A 24,579-nucleotide genomic window follows, 5' to 3' on the forward strand; every position below is an offset into this window, starting at 1 on the left:
CATATCCTCACATGGTCTCTCCTATCATTGCTATGCAGACGACACACAATTAATCTTCTCCTTTCCCCCTTCTGATAACCAGGTGGCGAATCGCATCTCTGCATGTCTGGCAGACATATCAGTGTGGATGACGGATCACCACCTCAAGCTGAACCTCGGCAAGACGGAGCTGCTCTTCCTCCCGGGGAAGGACTGCCCGTTCCATGATCTTGCCATCACGCTTGACAACTCCATTGTGTCCTCCTCCCAGAGCGCTAAGAACCTTGGCGTGATCCTGGACAACACCCTGTCGTTCTCAACCAACATCAAGGCGGTGACCCGTTCCTGTAGGTTCATGCTCTACAACATTCGCAGAGTACGACCCTGCCTCACACAGGAAGCGGCGCAGGTCCTAATCCAGGCACTTGTCATCTCCCGTCTGGATTACTGCAACTCGCTGTTGGCTGGGCTCCCTGCCTGTGCGATTAAACCCCTACAACTCATCCAGAACGCCGCAGCCCGTCTGGTGTTCAACCTTCCCAAGTTTTCTCACGTCACCCCGCTCCTCCGCTCTCTCCACTGGCTTCCAGTTGAAGCTCGCATCCGCTACAAGACCATGGTGCTTGCCTACGGAGCTGTGAGGGGAACGGCACCTCCGTACCTTCAGGCTCTGATCAGGCCCTACACCCAAACAAGGGCACTGCGTTCATCCACCTCTGGCCTGCTCGCCTCCCTACCTCTGAGGAAGTACAGCTCCCGCTCAGCCCAGTCAAAACTGTTCGCTGCTCTGGCACCCCAATGGTGGAACAAACTCCCCCACGACGCCAGGTCAGCGGAATCAATCACCACCTTCCGGAGACACCTGAAACCCCACCTCTTTAAGGAATACCTAGGATAGGATAAACTAATCCTTCTAACCCCCCCCCCCCCCTTAGAGTTAGATGCACTATTGTAAAGTGGTTGTTCCACTGGACATCATAAGGTGAATGCACCAACTTGTAAGTCGCTCTGGATAAGAGCGTCTGCTAAATGACTTAAATGTAATGTAATGTAAATAAAAGGATCTGTAAAGTAGAGTAATCTGAGAACCGCTATCTAGTAAAGCTTTAGCATAGATACCTTCAATCTGTACTTGAACGACATAACTTGGACCAACTAAACCTGTAGGTAGTATGTCTTTCATGTCTTCATACTTGTGGCACTTGGCGGAACGTATCTTCACTGGGACGTCAGGCCGCTCCTTTACTGGGTTCCTCTGTAGTTTCCCATAGACCGCTTTTGTAGGCGTGTGTTGACTTTCCTCAAGTTCTCTTCACCTTCACAGTTTCTCTTGAAATGGCCATCTTCTCCACATCTATAACAGAACACTTCGGGTTTGCTGTTGGCTTGTGTCTGTTATTGTGATGGATTTAGTCTCTTCTTTTTGCTTTGAAATACCACATCTGACCTTTGTGTGTCAGATTGAGCTGCTGTGACGTTAGCAGACATGAGAATTCATTTCATTTTTAAAACTTTTATCTCTTTTCTCAGCACTTCTATCTTGGTATTAGCTTCTTCACAAACTGTGTCAACAGGAGCAACAGCTGATGACTTTACAACACTCTTCGTTGTGTTCCTGTCTTGAATCATGTCCTCCTCCTCCCTTACTTATTGTAGTAGTTCAGTAAAGCTTGGTGGTTCAAGCAGTTTATAGGTCATGCGAATACGAAGCGCAACCATGTCATGTGAGGATGCACCTCTCACTACTTGGCCAATGCGTGTGCGATTCATCTCTGACAGCTCAATGCCTTCTTTTCGATACACAGTGTGCAGCAACTGGTCAAGTCTCAATAGGTAAGCTGAAAGCTTCTCTCCTTCACTTTGGAATGTGTTTCTGAACCTTACCATGAGATCAGGTGCACTTTCGCTGGTACCGAATGCTGTTTCTAGAGCCTTGTATTCGATTGCTGTGGCATGGGGGTTTCCTGTCTTGAATAACCTCACAATGTCAGCAGCAGGCCCTTTAAGACTTTCTATTATTCTCTGTTTTTTCACATTGTCGGTGCACTGCCATTCCTCTAGAAAATGGTTGGTTTGCTCAGCCCATGCATCATACTTTTCCCCTCCACTAGGAGTGGGTTTCACACCTGAGAACATACGCAGCTTACAGTAACTCTGAGTCTCAGATGGCACATTGTTGCATTTCTCTACCAGTGAACTGATGGCAGTAACCAGTTCAGTGTTGAGGTCAGTGCCAGAGGGACTTACCAGGCCTTTAACATCAGCTACAGTCTTCCCTTCATGTCTTAGAAAGGATAATAGCTTCGCCTGAAAATCTTCACCCTCTCAACAGGAGATGTGACTTGTGAAACTACATGTACAGGCCAGGGACCCAACTCTCCAGGTATCCCAACAACACTTGGCACAGCTATTTCGTTAAGATTGTTTGATATCTCTACCAAAACATACTGCTTTTAATCAGCTGAATAGGAACAACGACCATGCAGTCTAATTTTACCAAAAGCCTTAACATAAGTCAGTGTTTCCAGCAGAACCTCATCAGACACATCCTCTGTCACATTGCGAAGGACAAATGCACGATTAATAGCTAGTTGTTTCTCTCTACACCAGGTAACAATCTCTTCAGCATTCATGTTGTAAGTCTATGCCTATACTACAATGTTAGGAAGAAATCCAAAATTTCAATTAAAAATGTTCAAATGGTGAGTCAGTGTAGAATCTTAGTATAGATGTCAGCAGTGAAAACATTGAGCAAAAAAAGAAATTACACCAGAGTCATTTGTGAAAATATCCATCAAACAAAAACAGAATTCCCAGACGAGCACCCCAAAATGTAACCCTCTCACCAAGCTCAAATTTGACTCTCACGATATTAACTTACATAGAGTATCTCAACAGCATGGGATGTTAGGTGAGAAGGACATCTCCAATAAGAATCCCTATTGTAAACTATCTAGGGTGATGACAAATAGGGTATTAACTTCAGATGGAATGATTATAGGTTTTTGTTATTGTATAAGGATTTACTTTCCCATGCATTAAATTAAATTGAAACAGTAAATGACTCCACCAAGGCAACATAAATAAGGTTCAAGATGTGTATTATTACATTTTCATAGCACCACATCAAAAGAAATAAAAATAATAAACCCCAATGAGTCGTGCACAACCCATGTCCAAATTATTTCAAGCTTGCTTAAACTTCTCTAGGATAGGGGGAAGCAAATTCACTATTGGATAAATAGCGTGCCCAATTTCAACTTCCTTCTACTCATCCCGAGAATATAAGATATGCATATTATTAGTAGATTTGGATAGAAAACACTCTGAAGTTTCTAAAACTGTTTGAATCATATCTGTAAGTATAACAGAACTTATGTAGCAGGCAAAACCCCGAGGACTAACCATTAATTTTATTTTTATTTTTTAAGTCACTGTCTGTTCAATGAGTTTTCATTGGAATACTGGATTTCTAATCACCCTGTTTTCAGTTCCTACCGCTTCCACTGGATGTCACCAGTCTTAGGAAATAGGTTGAGGTTATTAATTTGTGCAATGAAGAAGAAGGCCATCAGGAAGCAGTGTAACGTCATGTGTACTGTTTGAGAGTTGCGCAAGACTAAAGTAGCGTTAGTTTGTTGCTCTCCTGTATTGAAAACAGATAGACCCGTCTTCAATTTGATCGATTATTAACGTTTACAAATACCTTAAGTTGTATCACAAAAGTACTTTGAAATGTTTTGGCAAAGTTTAGAGGTAATTTTTGAGATATTTTGTAGTGACTTTGCGCAAATTGGAAGCTGTTTTTTTTCTGGATCAACCGCACCAAATAAATGGACAATTTGGATATATATGGACGGAATTAATCGAACAAAAGGACAATTTGTGATGTTTATGGGACATATTGGAGTGCCAACAAAAGAATCTCGTCAAAGGTAATGCATGTTTTATATTTTATATCTGCGTTTTGAGTAGTGCCGGCAGGGTTGAAATATGCTTCTCTCTCTTTGTTGACATTGTGCTATCATCAGATTATAGCATCTTATGCTTTCGCCAAAAAGCCTTTTTGAAATCTGACATGGTGGCTGGATTCACAACGAGTGTAGCTTTAATTTGGTATCTTACATGTGTGATTTAATGAAAGTTTGATTTTATATCATTTTTTTAAAATTTGGCGCTCTACATTTTCCCTGGCTATTGGCCAAGTGCGACGGTAGCGTCCCACATATCCTAGAGAAGTTTTAACCCCGTTGGCACCGTTGGAGCTCCCCCCCAAAAATTACGACACACATAAAGTCCCGAAGCACCCCACCGTTGTAGTTACTCACTACTCGTAGCTATTCCCTCAGCGAAGTATGGCAGTTCCTTGCAGGTTTCCTCACAAGATCCACAGCAAGCACAGCTATCAATGCAGACAGTACTCTTTAGCAGTAACCGATATCCCATGGGAACATGAACTCGTTAATCTTTCCCAAGCAATTCTCTCTCGGTTTCACACGATGCTAGGCTAACCTCAAGGCTGTCCAATACCTCCACAATGAGATGGTAGCTTCAGTCTTTACTAAGTCTTTCATAACAAAATAATAACAACTCTCTTATAAAATAAAATCGGTATTTCGCTTCAAAACTCGGTAGGTATGGGTTTTGTTCTATTTTTATCGTCTTCTGTTAAAAAAATTCTTCACCAACAGTCATAATGTAATGTCCATCCTTTTTTCAATGTCTCTCTCCCTCTCTTTTTTTCCCAGGCCTCCCGTTAACCAGGTCAACTCCCATTGGCCATAGCTTAACAAGCGACCTTATTGGTCAAAACTTAAACTTAAAAGTAAACCAACCTATTCACTTACACATTAAAGAAATATTTCTTCAAAAGAAATGCATTAACAACATTACAATTCAGGAGCAATTCAATCACCTTTTAAATATAATACCAATTAATTATAACAAGAATAAACTCAATAATTGGATCTAATAAGGGTATTACAAAGGTACTGCATAGGTGTAAACTTGATTTTTTTTAGCAAGAGATAGCACTTGTATAGCCTAAGAAAGTAGCAGAAATGTGTAGAAAGTCATTTTGAATGCATTTTATTGAAGGGAAACAATAACAGTCTTGAACTTTTTGGGCAACACAGTGATATATTCTTATATACTGTACAATGAGGAATTCAACTACAAAATACTAGTCTTCTCCCATTTGTTTAACCATTGCCCCCACCCACAAGGTGTATAAACAACAACAATAAATAAGAATAAAATAAGATAATAGATACAAAACAAAAATGTGAAGAACATAAATCAATCAACTCTAATTAGCACATGTAGGACAGTATGCAAGTGTGTGTGTATGGACTTTGCAGATATATCTCACATGTGCAGCACATAGTATTTGTTTTACAGTCCTTCTTTGGGGGACAGAATTGGCATCTCCTCCTCTTGCCTGCCCCAGCTGCAGCCTCAGGTGTATCAGGACAAGATTCAGCCCCCTGAACAGCTTTCACAAGCTCTGCAGAGGCTGTTGTGTGGGGGAGACGCTCCCTTTTTTGAATGTGTGGGGTTACAAGTGCCTTTCCCAGCTGCTCCAGGAACACCCTCCTCTTGTTCCACTTATCAGGCATCCAGGTAGGGTTGATCTTGTTCCATATCACGAAGGCATTGTATGAGGACACATCAATGATGTTATGGAAGATGACCAGGGGCCAGCGGGCAGTCATCCTCCTGCAGCTGTAAGTTACAATCACCTTGTCCAGGTTGTCCACGCACCCTTTGTTGTGGTTGTAGCCCAGGGTGATGGCTGGCTTCCTGTCCTCATGATCACTGATATCAGCCGTTTGGTGCAGTGTGCTCAGGAGGACCACATTCTTGTTCCTCTTTGGGAGGTAAGAAACTAGAGTGGTGGTGAGCGTGAAGGAAAACTTTGATGAGAAGGCCTCTCTCCCTCTTGTTGTGAGGAGTGCAGGGGGGAGCTCAGGCTTGTTCTTTCTAACTGTGCCAACCATGGTGATCTTCCTCTTCAGGAGCTGCTGGCTGAGTGCAATCAGTAGCACACATAATCTCATTGTGTGTGTGTGTGTGTGTCTTTGTGGTTTTTGTGGTGTGTAAATGATTTTACAACTGCCTGGTCAAAAATGACCCTAAGACAATCTTTGTACCTTGGTGTAGAGCTTTCATGGAAATATGAACAAATGTGATGTTTCACTTTTTCTAATGTTGGGGTCACTCTAGGAAAAATATCATTTAGGGGGTTTTCTCTGCTGTTAAACACATTTTGACCCTTAAGACAACACAAGGGTTAAATGGATGATGTTTGGAACCACCAAGATTCTTCATAGAGCTGGCCACCCGGGCAAACTGAGCAATCGGGGGAGAAGGGCCTTGGTCAGGAAGGTGTCCAAGAACCTGATGGTCACTCTGACAGAGCTCCAGAGTTCCTCCGTGGAGATGGGAGAACCTTCCAGAAGGACAACCATCTCTGCAGCACTCGACCAATCAGGCCTTTATTGTAGATTGGCCAGACGGAACCACTCCTCAATAAAAGGCACATGACAGCCCACTTGGAGTTTGCTAAAAGGCACCTAAAGGACTCTCAGACCATGAGAAACAAGATTTTCTGGTCTGATGAAACCAAGATTGAACTCTTTGGCCTGAATGCCAAGCGTCACGTCAGGAGGAAACCTGGCACCATCCCTACGGTAAAGAATGATGGTGGCAGCATCTTGCTGTGGGGATGTTTTTTAGCGGCAGGGACTGGTGAGACTAGTCAGGATCGAGGGAAAGACGAATGGAGCAAAGTACAGAAAGGTCCTTGATGAAAACCTGCTCCAGAGTGCTCAGGACCTCAGACTGGGGCGGAGGACATGAGGCTGTAATCGCTGCCAAAAGTGTGTGAACAAAGTAATGAGTAAAGGGTCTAAATTCTTAAATGTGGTATTTCAGTTTTTTATTGTGCACATTTTTTTTTTTTATGTGCTTTGTCATTATGGGGTATTGTGTGTAGATTGAGGAGAGGGAAAAAACTATGGAATCTGTTTTAGAATAAGGCTGTAATGTAACAACATGTGGAAAAAGTCCAGTGGTCTGAATACTTTCCCGAATGCACTGTATATTATGTCTAGTGTCACAGCGTGTCTTACTGGCTCACTCGCAACCAGTGGTGGAAAAAGTATCCAATACTTGAGTAAAAGTAAAGATACCTTAAAATAAAATGACTCAAGTAAAATTGTAAGTCACCCAGTAAAATCTTACTTGATGAAATGTAAAAAATTTGGTTTTAAATATACTTAAGCATCAAAATTAAATGTAATTGCTAAAATATACTTAAATATCAAAACTTAAAGTAAAGGTATAAATCATTTCAAATTCCTTATATTAGGCAAACCAGATGGCACGATTTTCTTGTTTTTTAAATGTACGGACAGCCAGGGGCACAATCCAACAATCAGACATAATTTACAAACAACGCATTTGTGTTTAGTGAGTCCGCCAGATCAGATGCAGTAGGGATGAGCAGGGATTTTCACTTTTAGTGGGTGAAATAGACCATTTTCTTGTCCTGCTAAGCATTCGAAATGTAAGGAGTACTTTTGGGTGTCAAGGAAAATGTATGGAGTAAAAAGTACATTATTTTCTTCAGGAATGTAATGAAGTCATCAAAAATATAAACAGTAAAAGTTATCAAAAATATAAATAGTGAAGTATAGTACAGATACCCCAAAAAACAACTTAAGTAGTACTTTAAAGTATTTTTACTTCAGTACTTTACACCACTGCTCGCAACTAATGCAGCAAGCACCATATTATAGATAACACTGGATATATATCCTCCACTGAGTTGTTGCAGTGGAGAATACAATATATTTTCCATAAATTTTTTAAAGTAGTTCCACCCATAAGAGTGCTAAGAATAAGCTAAATAAAACAATATACTTTCATGCGTCCTATTTTGTACTCAAGAGTAATTGATATCACCATGGAGACAGTAGTTTATTTATTGAATGAAATGAAATGAAAATCCAGAGAGTTATGAACAATTTGATTAGTTAAGGAGAATATGATTTACCGCCTTAAAATGCCAATTTTACAACCGTCTTAGAGGGGGAATATCTCTTCAGGATCGTTATATTGTCATATAAATGTAAAGTCATCTACAGAGAATTTAGAGAAGGCCGCTGAATTTTAGTACTTAAAAGATACTGAGCCTTCACACTCCAGAAGATTTATTTGGCATTGCGTTTTGTCAACAATATTAGTTTAACCTTAAGGTCAGAAATAGTCATCTAGAACAACTCTTTATCTTGCATCACACATCACATTTCTCCCATATCGCTTGCTCCCAAAAACATTGAAAACCTTTAGAATGAATCTATTAATTGCTCTGATAATGATCACATTTAAGAAATTACACAACCACAGATTCTCACAACAAATGATTCAGAAAACAAACTGTCTTCAAATCTACAGCTTTTTTCTGGTCAATACCTTAGTGCATGCCAATACCTACTGTGTGTGTGTGTGTGTGTGTGTGTGTGTGTGTGTGTGTGTGTGTGTGTGTGTGTGTGTGTGTGTGTGTGTGTGTGTCTGTGTCTGTGTCTGTGTCTGTTCCTGTTCCTGTTCCTGTATGACAAATGTGTTTTTTCATTAAATTATGATCTGCTATCAGTTATCTGTGCAGGGGCTGTGATTTGTTATCTGGACAATGGTGCTCCCTGGAACAGCTCCTGGTTACATACTGTAATGAGAACAACATCACTGTTGCCATGGAGACCACAAAGCAAGATTTGTCACCTTGGACTGATAATGCTGCTGTAGTAGTTATTTTAAAATTTTTATATTTTTAGGAGGAGGGGTGGTTTGTTGTGTTTGTTGTTTTCAGTAGGAATTTAGGGTTTTTTAAAACGCATTTTGACACATCCCTTTTGATGCATATCTTCATCAGAGATGATACCATCAAGGTCACCCGTCTCAATATTTCTTGACAAAGATATTTCATTAGATGGGTGTCAATCTTTTTCTGATTTTGACAACTTGTCGCCATCTTGCCAAAAAGCAAGAGCAACAGGCAGGACTACAGGCTAACTCCTCAATTAGATTTTACATTGCTCTTCCTAAACAAATTATTGACTAATTAGTACTAATTAGTGGGGAATACCCTTAATCAACAAGTGCCCAGTTTGTACTTACATTTCTGTAAAATGTATTAAATGTAGTTCTACAGATCATGAATATCATAAAAGAAGGCCATTATAAGGATTTTTTTATGACCATGTTTCCTTGACCCTAGCCATGATTACAGGCCATAACCTTACCCTGAGTTGGAGAGTCTCCACCCACTGTCCAATGGGCCTGTATTCAGGAACACTGGAGTTGGTCATCTGAAACTGGAACAGGTCGTAGCGTCCCGGGGCGTCACCGTTTTTATTAAACATAACCGACGTGCCTGCACTACCTGCAGGGAGACAGAAGGAAGGAATGATAGAGACGTGGTTATTTGAGTAGATATAGTGCATTCGGGAAGTATTCAGACCCCTTGACTTTTTCCACATTTTGTTATGTTACAGCCTTATTCTAAAATGAATTAAATAAAATATTTTACTCATCAATCTACACACTATACCCCATAATGACAAAGTGAAAATAGGTTTTTAGAAATGTTTTAAAAATAAAAACAGAAATACATTATTTATATAAGTATTCATACCCTTTGCTATGAGACTCGAAATTGAGCTCAGGTGCATCCTGTTTCCATTGATCATCCTTGAGATATTTCTACAACTTGGAGTCCACCTGTGGTAACTTCAATTGAATGGACATTATTTGGAAAGGCACACAGCTGTCTATATAAGGTTCCACAGTTGACAGTGAATGTCAGAGCAAAAACCAAGCCATGAGGTTGAAGGAATTGTCCGTAGGGCTCCGAGTCAGGATTGTGTTAAGGGACAGATCTAGGGAAGGGTACCAACAAATGTTGGCAGCATTGAAGGTCCCCAAGAACACAGTGTCCTCCATCATTCTTAAATGGAAGAAGTTCGGAACCACCAAGACTCTTCCTAGAGCTACCACCCGGGCAAACTGAGCAATCAGGGGAGAAGGGCCTTGGTCAGGGACGTGACCAAGAACCCGATGGCCATTCTGACAGAGATCCAGAGTTCCTCTGTGGAGAAGGGAGAACCTTCCAGAAGGACAACCGTCTCTGCAGCACTCCACCAATTGGCCCTTTATGGTAGAGTTGCCAGATGGAAGCCACTCCTCAGTAAAAGGCACCTGATAGCCCTCTTGGAGTTTGCCTAAAAAAAGAAAGGCACCTAAATGACTCTCAGAACATGAGAAACAAGATTCTCTGGTCTGATGAAATCAACATTGAATTCTTTGGCCTGAATGCCAAGCGTCATGTCTGGAGGACACCTGGCACCATCCCTACGGTGAAGTAGGTGTCATGACTATCCTGTGAGCATCCAGATGGGTCGGATCATCTTTGCAGTAAATTACTTCAGCCAGACCTCCTCTCACCCGCGGAGGGGGGAGAGGGGAGCTGGTGGGGGGTTGACAGTTCACACCAAGGGTGTAAATCAAGGATTAGAACCTTCGGCCATCTCCCTCCAAATTCACACAAGAATGTTCCTTTGTTACACAGACGTTTTCCCGCCAAAACTCTAACACGTTCTAAAGTGAATACTGGAACAATATTTCTAACATAAAATGTGCGGAATGGTCAGAGTCGATCTAAAGAATAATAATGTAATTTTGGTTGTTTTTTGTGACATCATTAAACATGTTATAAAGGAAATACTGTAACTTGAAAAGTATACACACTACACGTATGAAGTCTCGGTCCTCTAGGTTCCGTATGAAATGTAAAAAATGATGAAAGTGTTTTTGTTAAGAAAAGGATGTGATCTTAGAAACTATAAGAGGAAATTGTTTCTACAACTTTGTACAAATGAGTAGTCACCACCCCTTGAGTGTGGTCAGAGAGCGTGTCAGCCTCACGAACTGCCCCTTTTGAATGAAATGTATAAAATAGTGGGTTAAGAATGAACATATCAGACCAGAGAGGCATGTAGCTGCGGCTCATGTCCAAAGTGGTTTGAACTTTGAAATCTCAACACGAGGTAGAGACGATGAAATGACCTCCTGGACAATCACTGGTACGGCTGATTAGCTGTCCTAAGTAAAGTATCTAGTAAAGCACATTTAAGTGGGACCATTCTACTACTCTTCTCAAATCACCGTAGTCATCCGCCCAATGGGAAGCATCGACACGGCTGGCTAGCCTATCTTCAAAGAAGCAGCTTCAGGAGCAAATGGAAAGTAGAATAAACTGTAGTTCTGTTCAGGACTACACAACAAGTCAACAGATACCGGACGGTGGCAGAGAACAATGGTAAAAGATGGGTGGGGACCCCTTTTGAACAATCCGAGCCTTACAAGCGTGCCGCAAAAAGGCCCAACAACCTTTCCAAGAAAGCCTGGTCCCGACAGAAATTCACGAAGAACCAAGACATTTACACGTAAATACATTCATGATTTCTTTCTCCAAACGAGCGGCGGTTTGTGTGCAAAGGATATGATTACTGTGAGAGTAGTTTCTAAATGTACCAAAGTATTATGTCTCTGTCTCTCTTTCTCGCTCCCTCTTTTTTTGTACCAAGCCGCCATATTGTGTCAGTCCGCTAGGGACCTGTTTCTAATGTATTAAGTGTGTATGTTTATCCTGTGTTATCATTTAGTTAGCTAGTAAATAAATAATTAAACCAATTTGTGGAGTATTGAATCATAAGTATGTCACGTTCCTGACCTGTTTTCTCTTATTTTTGTATGTGTTTAGTTGGTCAGGGCGTGAGTTGGGGTGGGCATTCTATGTTATGTGTTTCTATGTTTGTTTAAATGGGTTGCCTGATATGGTTCTCAATTAGAGGCAGGTGTTTGACATTTCCTCTGATTGAGAACCATATTAAGGTAGGATGTTCTCACTGTTTGTTTGTGGGTGATTTGTCTCGTGTCTGTATGTGTTACCACACGGGACTGTTTCGTTTGTGTAGTCTGTTCCTGTTCGTGCGTTCTTCGTGTTTATGTAAGTGCTCAAGTTCAGGTCTGTCTACGTCGTTTTGTTGTTTTGTAATTTTTCAAGTATATTTTCGTGTTAGTGTTCGTTTACGTCTTGTTAAATAAATTCATTCATGTCTTCATCACCCGCTGCGCCTTGGTCCAATCTCTCTCCGCAAGACGAACGTTACAGAATCGCCCACCAACAAAGGATCAAGCAGCGGGGAAAAGGAAAGCAACAGCGCACGAAGGAGGAATGGACATGGGAGGATGTTTTGGACGGCAAGGGTTGCTACACATGGGAGGAGATCCTGGCTGGTAGAGATCGCCTCCCATGGGAACAGCTGGAGGCAATTAGAAGAGCAGAGGCAACCGGAGAGAGGAACCGGCGTTATGAGGGTATGCGGTTAGCACGGAAGCCTGTGAGTCAAGCCCAAAAAGTTCTTGGGGGGGGGGGATAAAAGGGAGTGTGGTGAAGTCAGGTAGGAGACCTGCGCATACTCCCTGTACTTACCGTGGAGAGCGAGAGTACGGGCAGACACCGTGTTACGCAGTAGAGCGCATGGTGTCTCCTGTACGTGTTCATAGCCCGGTGCGGGTTATTCCACCTCCCCGCACTGGCAGGGCTAGGTGCCATGAAGCCGGCTCAACGCGTCTGGTCTCCAGTGCGTCTCCTCGGGCCGGCATACATGGCACCAGCCTTACGCATGGTGTCCCCGGTTCGCCTACATAGCCCGGTGCGGGTTATTCCACCTCCCCGCACTGGTCGGGCGACGGGGAGCATACAACCAGGTAAGGTTGGGCAGGCTCAGTGCTCAAGGAAGCCAGTACGCCTGCACGGTCCGGTATTTCCGGCGCCACCTCCCCGCCCCAGCCCAGTACCACCAGTGCTTACACCACGCACCAGGCTTCCTGTGCGTCTCCAGAGCCCTGTTCCTCCTCCACGCACTAGCCCTATGGTGCGTGTCTTCAGTCCGGTACCACCAGTTCCGGCACCACGCACCAAGCCTCCTGTGCGTCTACAGAGCCCTGTTCCTCCTCCACGCACTAGCCCTGTGGTGCGTGTCTCCAGCCCATTACCACCAGTGCCTACACCACGCACCAAGCCTCCTGTGCGTCCTGTTGCTGTTCCCCGTACTAGCCTGATGGTGCGTGTCCTTAGCCCGGTACCTCCAGTTCCGGTACCACGCACCAGGCCTACAGTGCGCCTCAGCCGGCCAGAGTCTGCCGTCTGCCCAGCGGCGCCTGAACTGCCCGCCTGCCCAACGCCATCTGAGCTGTCCGTCTGCCAAGCGCCGCCTGCGCTGCCCGTCTGCCAAGCACCGTCAGAGCTGCCCGTCTGTCCCGAGCCTTCAAAGCCGCCCGTCTGTCCCGAGCCTTCAAAGCCGCCCGTCTGTCCCGAGCCTTCAAAGCCGCCCGTCTGTCCCGAGCCTTCAGAGCCGTCCGCCAGACAGGAGCCGCTAGAGCCGTCCGCCAGACAGGAGCCGCTAGAGCCGTCCGCCAGACAGGAGCTCCTAGAGCCGTCCGCCAGACAGGAGTCGCTAGAGCCTTCCGCCAGACAGGAGCAGCCAGAGCCTTCCGCCAGACAGGAGCAGCCAGAGCCTTCCGACAGACAGGAGCAGCCAGAGCCTTCCGCCAGACAGGAGCAGCCAGAGCCTTCCGCCAGACAGGAGCAGCCAGAGCCTTCCGCCGGACAGGAGCAGCCAGAGCCTTCCGCCGGACAGGAGCAGCCAGAGCCTTCCGCCGGACAGGAGCAGCCAGAGCCTTCCGCCGGACAGGAGCAGCCAGAGCCTTCCGCCGGACAGGAGCAGCCAGAGCCGTCAGCGAGCCATGAGCAGCCAGAGCCGTCAGCGAGCCATGAGCAGCTGCGCCTTGGTCCAATCTCTCTCCGCAAGACGAACGTTACAAAGTAAGACTGGGGTTTTGCAGATGCAGGAGGTTACGACTGTTCAGAATGATGATATGATAGGAGGTTAAGATTAATGAGTTGACTGTTTATAGATGTAATAGCTAAAGACCTTCAGAGTTTATTTGGGGAGATGGTAACTCTTTAAAGAACTGCTCTCGTGGTTCCCCAAATCCTAATGAGTTGATTGTTACATTATTCATTTAATTGGGTAACAATTAACAATAGTTAGATGATTAGATAAATAACACTCATCAGATTAATGAAAGCAAAGTCACGACAATGGTGGTGGCGGCATCATGCTGTGGGGACTGGGCAGGGACTTGGAGACTTCTCAGGATCATGGGAAAGATGAACGAGGTAAGTACAGAGAGATCCTTGATGAAAACTTGCTCCAGGCAAAGGTTCACCTTCCAACAGGACAATGACCGTAAGCACACAGCCAAGACAACGCAGGAGTGGCTTCGGGACAAGTCTCTGAATGTCCGTGAGTGGCCCAGCCAGAGCCCGGACTTGAACCTGATCAAACATCTCTAGAGAGACCTGAAAACAGCTGTGCAGCAACGCTCCATCAAACCTGACAGAACTTGAAAGGATCTGTGCAGAGAAGAATGGGAGAAACTCCCCAAATACAAGTGTACCAAGCTTGTAGCTTCATACCCAAGAAGACTTGAGGCTGTAATCACTGCCAAAGGTGCTTCAAGAAAGTACAGAGTAAAGGGTCTGAATACTAAATGATTACCGCCCCATAGCCCTCACGTCAGTAGCCATGTGGTGCTTTGAAAGGCTGATCATGGCTCACATCAACAGCATCCTCCCGGATTCCCTAGACCCACTCCAATTCGCATACCGCCCCAACAGATCCACAGATGACGCAATCTCAATCGCATTCCACACTGCCCTTTCCCACCTGGACAAAAGGAACACCTATGTGAGAATGCTCTTCATTAACTACAGCTAAGCATTAAACACCATAGTGCCCACGAAGCTCATCACTATGCTAAGAACCCTGGGACTAAACACCTCCCTCTGCAACTGGATCTTGGACTTCCTGGCGGGCCACCCCCAGGTGGTAAGGGTAGGCAACAACACGTCTGCCACACTGATCCTCAACACTGGGGTCCGTCAGGGGTATGTACTTAGTCCCCTCCAGGACTCCCTGTTCACCCACGACTGCGTGGCCAAACGCGACTTCAACAACATCATTAAGTTTGCGGACGACACAACAGTGGTAGGCCTGATCACAACAACGATGAGACAGCCTATAGGGAGGAGGTCAGAGAACTGGCAGTGTGGTGCCAGGACAACAAACTCTCCCTCAATGTGAGCAAGACAAAGGAGCTGATCATGAACTACAGGAAAAGGCGGACCAAACAGGCCCCCATTAACACAGATGGGGCTGTAGTGGAGCGGGTCGAGAGTTTCAAGTTCCTTGGTGTCCACATCACCAACGAACTAGCATGGTCCAAACACACCAAGACAGTCGTGAAGAGGGCACGACAAAACCTTTTCCCCCTCAGGAAACTGAAAAGATTTGGCATGGGTCCCCAGATCCTCAAAAAGTTCTACAGCTGCACCCTCTAGAGCACAGGTGTCAAACTCATTCCACGGGGGGCCGAGTGTCTGCGGGTTTTCGCTCCTCCCTTGTACTTGATTGATGAATTAACATCACTAATTAGTTAGGAACTCCCCACACCTGGTTGTCTAGGGCTTTATTGAAAGGAAAAACCAAAAACCTGCAGACACTAGGCCCTCCGTGGAATGAGTTTGACACCCCTGCTCTAGAGCATACTGACCAGATACATCACCGCCTGGTACGGCAACTGCTTGGCATCTGACCGTAAGGCGCTACAGAGGGTAGTGCGTATGGCCCAGTACATCACTGGGGCCAAGCCAGGACCTATATAATAGGCAGTGTCAGAGGAAAGCCCATAAAATTGTCAGAGACTCCACCCAAGTCATAGACTGTTTTCTCTGCCACTGCACGGCAAGCGGTACCGGAGCGCCAAGTCTAGGATCAAAAGGCTCCCTAACAACTTCTACCCCCAAGACATAAGACTGCTGAACAATTAATCAAATGGCCAACGGACTATTTACATTTACCCCCCCATTTGTTTTGTACTGCTGCTACTCACTGTTTATTATCTATGCATAATCACTTTCCCCTACCTACATGTGGAAATTACCTCAACTAACCTGTACCCCCACACACTGACTCAGAACCGGTACCCACTGTATATAGCCTCGTTATTGTTATTATGTTACTTTTCATTATTTACATTTTTTACTTTAGTTTATTTGGTAAATATTTGGTAAACTCTTCTTGAACGGCACTGTTGGTTAAGGGCTTGTAAGTAAGCATTTCACGGTAAGGTCTACACTTGATTCGATTTATTTGATGATTTATTTGATTCGATTGATTTCAGTTTTTTTGTTTTATAAATGTGCACAAATTTCAAAAAAACTGTTTTTACTTTGTCATTATGGGGTATTGTGTGTAGATTGATTAGGGGGGGAAAAGGTTGAATCCCTTTTAGAAAAAGGCTGTAACGTAACAACGTGGAAAAAGTCAAGGGGTCTGAATACTTTCCAAATGCACTGTATTTGTGCGAAGAATTGAATTACACAAGGCCTGGGGTTAGTCTTCAGCGCACATTGGTCCAACAGTATATCAACCCCAGTGAGAGAAAAATGTACATTTAACCTAGTGTCACTTGTTCTGTTTATAAAAGGTTCCGTTGGCATCGAGAGCCACAGGGTGTGTTCATGTGCTGATAGCCTATTCATAATGACCATTTCCCCTCATTATAATGCTAGCAAGACCAGCTAGCTCCCTACGGACTGATGATGGCTCTGCTGTGCTGTAGACCTCACCTGTGTTCCCTGTGAAAGAGCATGTGCTGAGGCTAGCCAACACCACACCACAGCCCTACATTTCACATCTCAGCACTTCAGCATCAGATCTGTGTGATACACCATTAGATAGATGTGCAGCATCATTGGAGTGGTGTGCAGATGTAGGTTATCACAGCTCTGCATTAGGAATATCATATGGTGGCCATTCTACAAGACGGTTGCACATTTCCTCAGGTCAAAAGCAAACCTTCTCAATCACACATGCTGTACAGGAAATTAAGATAAATAGGTCAGCCACAGAATCATAGGGTCCCCATCTGGTCCCAATTTGTAGCAGCCTGTCTCAAGCAGAGAATCGCAGATTTGGCTTATTAGCTTACTGAAGGTTCTGTACACCTGAAACACGCTACTGGAGAAATTACATCCATGGCCTGATTTGGATGAAGTGTGCGTGTGTGCGTGTGTGCGACTGTGTTTGTGTGTGTTCACGTGCTTGTGTGCATGCATATGTGTATACATCTGTATGTTTCTGTGTGTTTAGACCTCACCATAATAAAGAGGTCCTGAGAAACAAGTGTCTCTTTTGATGTGACATAGAGTGCTAGGTCGACTGTCGTAATAGACCTGGCTATAAAACCTGTAGAAGGAAAAGAACCAATAACACATATCCAAAATGGTTTTAGGGGACATGTTGCCTTTGTGTTTTGTATAGGACAAGAATTGCACAATTCCAGAAATGTTCAATAAATTCTCAGATTTTCCTGAAATCCCGTTCCCCGAATTTTGCAACCCTATGTAGAACGTTGTCTTGTGAGATACAAGCTGTACCCCAACGCTCCACACGTTTCCTTTTAGTTTGTGTCAGTAGGGACTGTCAGTAGCCTACACAGCAGTTCTTTTCCCAAAGACACTATCATTGAACATTTTACTAAAGAGCAAGGCCAAAATCTCCCCTCATACAGCTAGCAGAGAGATGACAGTAAGTAAAACAAGCTCATTTAGACGAGACCTAAAGGATGCAGAAATCTAATGGGAGGACCCAATCTGACATTCAAAGTATGTACAGTTGCGACCAAATACTGTATTTTGGCACACTTGCACTTTTCCTACATAATGCTTGATTTCATGTCAAATTTCATTTGAAAAAAACTTTGGGACTCCACACCTTTGCCCAGGATTTAGGATTGTTTAGGTGTTTTTTTTTAAAATTTCAAATCAGGCTTTCTTGTGTCTTATTCAGCAGTGGGGTCTTTCTATGTTTGCTACAACCAATTGAAGCATTCAAAGAAACCAACAACCTCCTTACAATCAAACATGGGGGAGGTTTAATAATGGCTTTGCTGCCTCTGGTACTGGGAATCTTGAGTGTGTGCAAGACATAAAATCATAAACACAGTATTGGAGAAATGAAATATAGGTACGTGGCCTGATTTTGTGTGTGTGTGTGTGTGCGTGCGTGCGTGCGTGCGTGCGTGCGTGCGTGCGTGCGTGCGTGCGTGGACGTGTTTAACTATTCTTGTGGGGACCAGAAGTCCCTACAAGAATAGTAAACAAAGTAAAAATTGACCAACTGGGGACATTTTGTTAGTCCCCACAAGGTCAAATGCTATTTCTAGGGGGTTTAGGGTTAAGGTTAGAATTAGTGTTAGGGTTAGAATTAAGTTAAATATTAAGGTTAGGAGCTAGGGTTAGTTGTAGGGTTAGGGTTAGGAGCTAGGGTTAGGTTTAGGGTTAGGATAAAGTTTAGGTTTTTGGGTTAGGGTTAGGGTTAGGGTTAAGGTTAGGGTTAGGGTTAGGGTAAGAGTACGGGTTAGGATTAGGGTTAGGTTTAGGGTTAGGGGTTAGGGAAAATAAGATTTTGAATGGGACTGAATTGTATGTCCCCACAAGGTTAGCTGTACAAGACTGTGTGTGTGTGTGTGTGTGTGTGTGTGTGTGTGTGTGTGTGTGTGTACAGTGCATTCGGGAAGTATTCAGACTCCTTGACTTCTTCCACATTTTGTTACATTACAGCCTTATTCTAAAATTGGTTAAATAAATAAAAATCCTCATCAATCTAAACACAATACCCGATAATAACGAAACGAAAACAGGGTTTTAGACATTTTTGCAAAATGTATATATATATATATATATATATATATATATAAATAAAATACATAAATACCTTAAATAGAAGAAGCTTGGAACCACCAAGACTCTTCTTAGAGCTGGCCGACTGGCCAAACTGAGTAATCGGGGGAGAAGGGCCTTGGTCAGGGAGGTGACCAAGAACCTGGTAGTCACTCTGACAGAGCTCCAGAGTTCCTCTGTGGAGATGGGAGAACCTTCCAGAAGGAAAACCATCTCTGCAGCACTCCACCAATCAGGCCTTTATGGTAGAGTAGCCAGACGGAAGCCATTCCTCAGTAAAAGGCACATGACAGCCCGCTTGGAGTTTGACAAAGGTCACCTAAAGGACTCTCAGACCAAGAGAAACAAGATTTTCTGGTCTGATGAAACCAAGATGGAACTCTTTAGCCTGAATGCCAAGCATCATGTCTGGACGAAACATGGCACCATCTCTATGGTGATGGACGGTGGTGGCAGCATCATGCTGTGGGGATGTTTTTCAGCGGCAGGGACTGGGAGACTAGTCAGGATCGAGGGGAAGATGAATGGAGCAAAGTACAGAGAGATCCTTGATGAAAACCTGCTCCAGAGTGCTCAGGACCTCAGACTGGAGCAAAGGTTCACCTTCCAACAGGACAATGACCCTAAGCACACAGCCAAGACAACGCAGGAGTGGTTTCAGGACAAGTCTCTGAATGTCCTTGAGTGGCCCAGCCAAAGCCCGGAATTGAACCCGATCGAACATCTCTGGAGAGACCTGAAGATAGCTGTGCAGCAATGCTTCCCATCCAACCTGACAGATCTTGATAGGATCTGCAGAGAAGAATGGGAGAAAATCCACAAATACAGGTGTGCCAAGATGTAGCTTGATACCCAAGAAGATTTGAGACTGTAATCGGAGTCTCGGGGACTCGGGGACTCGGAGCAGATGTGGAAATGGAATTGACTGCAGTGATGTCTCCATAAAATATGTCAAAGGCAAAGGACCAATAACACCTGTCCAAAATGGTTTTGGGGGACATGCTGCCTTTGTGTTTTGTGTAGGACGTTGTCTTCGTGAGATACAGTCTGTACCCCAACGCTGCACACCTTTCCTTTTAGTTTGTGTCAGTAGGGACTGTCAGTAGCCTACATGCCAGTTTTTCCCCCAAGTACATTTGTCATTGAAAATTCTGCTAAAGAGCAAGAAAAAAATCTCCCCTCATACAGCAAGCAAAGAAATGACGGGGAGTAAAACAAGCTCATTTAGATGCACTATAGAAACAGGATGAGACCGAAAGAATGCAGAAATCTAATGGGAGGACCCAATCCGACATTCAAAGTTTGTACAGTTGTTGCCAAATACTGTATATTGGCACTCTTGCACTTTTCTTACATAATGCCTGATTTCTTGTCAAATAAGTAGAATTTGTTTTAAAAAATAGTCTCCACACCTTCATATTGGATTTTCAACATTGCAGAACCAATTGTATTTTTGTAAACTTAAGTAATTTACACAATAAAGACAAATGGCATGGATTTTTTTTTTGACATGCCGGAGCTAGTACATGGTTTCACAGCCTTTGGCCAAGATAACTGTAGACAAACAGTTATTATAGCCATCAATGAGCTTGCTGCACCTTTCTCCTGGCAATTTGGCCCACTTTTCAGCAGAAAACTGCTCTAATTCTTCAATATTTGAGGTTGTTTTCAGATCTCGCTTAGGTTTTGGATGTGATTCAGGTCTGGACTCTTTGCTGGCCACTCCAGAACAGTCCAGCATCTTTTCTTGAACCTTTCCTGGGTGTTTTTGTGTGTTTTTGGGATTGTTGTCCTGCTGGAAGACCCACAACCTTCAATGGATACCCAGTTTTTAGACACGGGTTGAACACTGTACTCCAATATATTTGATTATATGCTGATTTCATGATGCCTCACACATTTTCAGGAGCCCCCAGTACCAGAGGCCACAAAGCAACCCCACAGCATTATCAAACCTCCCCCATGTTTGACTGAGGGTGTTCTTTTCATTGAATGCTTCATTTGGTCATCAGTAAACACAGTACTGATCAGTATTGGCAAAGATTAAAGCTCTAATTTTGTTTAATTGGTCCAAAGAACATTTTCCCAGGATTTAGGCTTATTTAGGTGTGTTTTTGAGAATTTCAACCAGGCTTTCTTGTGTCTCCTTCAGCAGTGGGGACTTCCTATGACCAAATTAAGCATAAAAATAAAGACACCCTCCTTACAATCAAACATAGGGAGGTTTGATAATACTGTGTGTGGCATCATGACATCACAAACACAGTATTTGAGAAATTAAATAAGTGGCCAGATTCATGTGTGTGTGTGTGTGTGTGTGTGGTTGTGTGTTTACATCTGTATGGTTCTGTGTGTTAACACCTTGCCATAATGAGGAGGTCCCAGAGAATCAAGTGTCTCTTTTGATGTGACATAGAGCACTATACAACACACAGTAAGGTCGATGGCCCTCATCCAGCCATTGTTAGAGAGACTGTATTACTCCTTCAGTTTAACACCTTGGCAGTAAATACAATAATTCAAAGGCATAGGAGATACCACTTTTTATATAGGACGGGGGGGACTCAGATCAGCTGTGGAATGGGAATTGACTGTAGTAATAGCTCTATAAAATGTGTTAAAGGAAAAGGACCAATAACACCTGTCCAAAATGATTTTGGGGGACATGTTACCTTTGTGTTTGTGTAGGACATAGTCTTTGTGAGATACAGTCTGCACATCTCTTTCCTTTTAGTTTAGACACTTTTTGTGTCAGTAGGGACTGTCAGCTGCCTAGATGCCAGTTTTTTTCCCCCCAAGGACATTTGTCATTGAACATTCTACTAAATAGCAAGACAAAAATCTCCCCTCATACAGCAAGCAGAGAGATGACAGGAAGTAAAACAAGCTTATTTAGATGCACCATACATACAGGAAGAGACCTAAAGGATGCAGAACTCTCATGGGAGGACCCAAACCCGACACTCAAAGTTTGTATGACCATCAAAGTCAATAAGTTGCTTAAGGTTTCTCGATAAGATTCCTGTGCATTAGTCATACACAATTCACTACCTTAAACAGCTTTTGAAATGCCAGTGTTAATGGTCTGCAAGGTGTATTAGAAGAGCTCAATTGGGTTCAGACGAGGGGAGTTAATTCCCTGAATAACCCAGGTGAAGTCACTGAAACAACTTTCACTTTGTGTGTGCAGAATATGAATAGGTTGTCTAGGGCCCCATTCAGCCCTATCTGAACTGTGTGCAATACACATGAGACTAGCAGGACCATTAGTGTCGATGCATTGTACATAACAATACATGACTTGAACACTTCCCATCCTTTCCTCCCTCACATACAGTATATTGGGGAAGCCAGCTGACCAGGTTTATGCCTGGACATTTTGCAGATAAACAATGGTTTGTGTCAAGACAATTTATTGTCAGTTGTCATAAGATAACATCAGCTGTCATGAATGTTAAGGACATCAGTATTATGTCAATATTATGACACAACTATGTAGCCCTTAAGACAACAGACTCATGTAAAGTGTTACATTTCCAATACTTGTACTAAACATATGGCTGCAGAATGGCAGAATCCTTTTTACTAGGAAACTGAAACAAAAACACACACACAGCTGTGGTAGTCAACAATCTGCCACTTCTTCTTCCAACAGACAGAGAATAGAGTTGTTGACATACTGTATCTTGTTGTTGACAAGGTGTTGACATAGTACAGTGTAAGCAGTGGGTATGACAGGACTACAAGACTGTCTTGTTCTACGCCCATGGAAATACAAAGAATCACACACACACACCGATTAACACACACACACACACACACACAAACACTCACAGTCTGTCAGTAAGCAAACAATTAAGCAGCGTGGCTCTCCATGCAGATAGAAAGACATTACAAACGCCATTCTATTTTATATTTCACGTTATTTCCAAGGGAACAAAATGATCTGCGTGGACAGCTTTGTGTGAGCGCTGTATGAGATGAAAGATTCATACGTTCGCATGGGGCTCTGAACTAAGACATGACAAAAGTGCACTGCTGCTGTGCTGTGTCGAGCAGTGTGGGTGGACTGGGGGCTCCACTGCTGCGCTTCTCTTGTTTCATTATTCTCCTTCTTTCACTCTCTTCAGCTCTGTGTCTCAAGCACCGTGGGGAGAGCAACAAATACGGCACACATGGACACATACAAATGTATATGCACATGCACACGCACACACGCACATGCACACACACGCACCCACGCACGCAAGCATGCACACACACGCACACTCGCACGTGCACACGCACAAGCACACATAAACACAGTCCAGACAGGATGCAGTAAAGAACAAAGAGATATGTCTGTCAAAGCTATGGGAGTACTAATGTTGGCTTACAAGTACAAGGGTTAGTGAATCTGAATACTGAATCAGCCGGGGTAGACCGGGCAATGGCTCATTTAGTGAGCCGAGCATTCCTCTGTGACAGTGTTATTGCAAGTGCATAGCAGGTACTGTATAGGTTCAGAAAGAGTGCAACAAAATACAGCAACAGCTTGTTAGCCTTTTCTGAATGCTGTGAGAAACACTTATTAATTATTGTACATTTGCATGAATTGTGCCCCCGCATGAATTGTGATAAATACCAACTGGAGATAAGTTGGCAGCTACAAAGGCTTTTCTAAATTCTTTCTGAGACCAAAAGAAAATATTAGCCTTCAGACCTTGCATAAGTCTCTTCTAGAAATGGTTATGCCACGTAGAATTGTATTTTTATTTCACCCATTTCACCTAGAAACAACATATACTTGAGAAATACCAATTTACCATCTCCCAGGCAAGGTTTCTCATACTTATACAACACCATCCCTACTGTACACCCTCCAAACATGCCTCCATTCAATTAAACTAAATTCAATAAACTTTATTCATTCCCATGGAGAAATTATTGTTCCATAGAATTTGATTTAGTAGAATGGACAAAGAGAGTTGGACATTCCACGATTTGGAGAATTTACAGTATGTGGTCCGCTGGCACTTTCATTTATCATGTTTAATTAATTGTTGCTCAACACATCACACATAGGAGAATCTAGTGCCTCTAGTGACTGCATGTTCAGAAATGAAATGACAAATTCTATTGTGCTGCCATATTTGGTGGACTGAGAAAACATGTGGATTTTAAAGCAATGTCCACTCTATCCCTTTACTGTCCATGCTTCTATCTTACCTCTCACCTGTCCTTGTTTAATTGTATTTGCACAAAACAAATTACACTGGAACACAAGTTTTTTCTTCAAAGAAAAATATGTACTTATATGAAACTTGCGGCATTTCACTTTGCCTATATGTTTAATGAGGATGCACAAATAAACATGGTCAGGGGATGTACTGACCGTTGAAGCTGGCGTTGCGTATGTACTTGAGCAGAGTCTTTCCCTCGGCTGCCTCCATCACAGGGCAGATGCCAGAGTGCTCAGGACACAGGTCTCTCTGCATGTTGTGGAGGGCGTGAGCCATTGCATACACCGCGTCTATCACAAACTGCACCTTCCCCTCCTGCTCGTACTTTGAGTCTATTCCGATCCGCTCCTGGCCTGAGGGACAAGACAGTGGAGAGAGGAGAGGGCATATGTAATACATGCCATTGAGGAGACGCTTTTATCCAAAGCGACTTACAGTCAT

At 43.5% G+C, this 24,579-nt stretch overlaps 1 protein-coding gene across 2 annotated transcripts in view; it reads right to left on the reverse strand.

Moving 5' to 3' along the window:
- LOC139542893 (metabotropic glutamate receptor 7-like) overlaps positions 1-24,579 on the reverse strand; it is a 124,361-nt gene that overhangs the window by 38,881 nt on the left and 60,901 nt on the right. For both annotated transcript variants that reach the window (XM_071348850.1, XM_071348849.1), the window contains 2 exons: positions 24,291-24,491; positions 9,285-9,424 (listed from right to left, as the gene is read on the reverse strand). In XM_071348850.1, coding sequence (XP_071204951.1) covers positions 9,285-9,424; positions 24,291-24,491 — 341 coding nt within the window. The remainder of the gene's footprint in view (positions 1-9,284; positions 9,425-24,290; positions 24,492-24,579) is intronic.

The sequence above is a fragment of the Salvelinus alpinus genome, chromosome 17 (genome assembly GCF_045679555.1).
Source record: "Salvelinus alpinus chromosome 17, SLU_Salpinus.1, whole genome shotgun sequence".
Classification (NCBI taxonomy): Eukaryota; Metazoa; Chordata; class Actinopteri; order Salmoniformes; family Salmonidae; genus Salvelinus; species Salvelinus alpinus.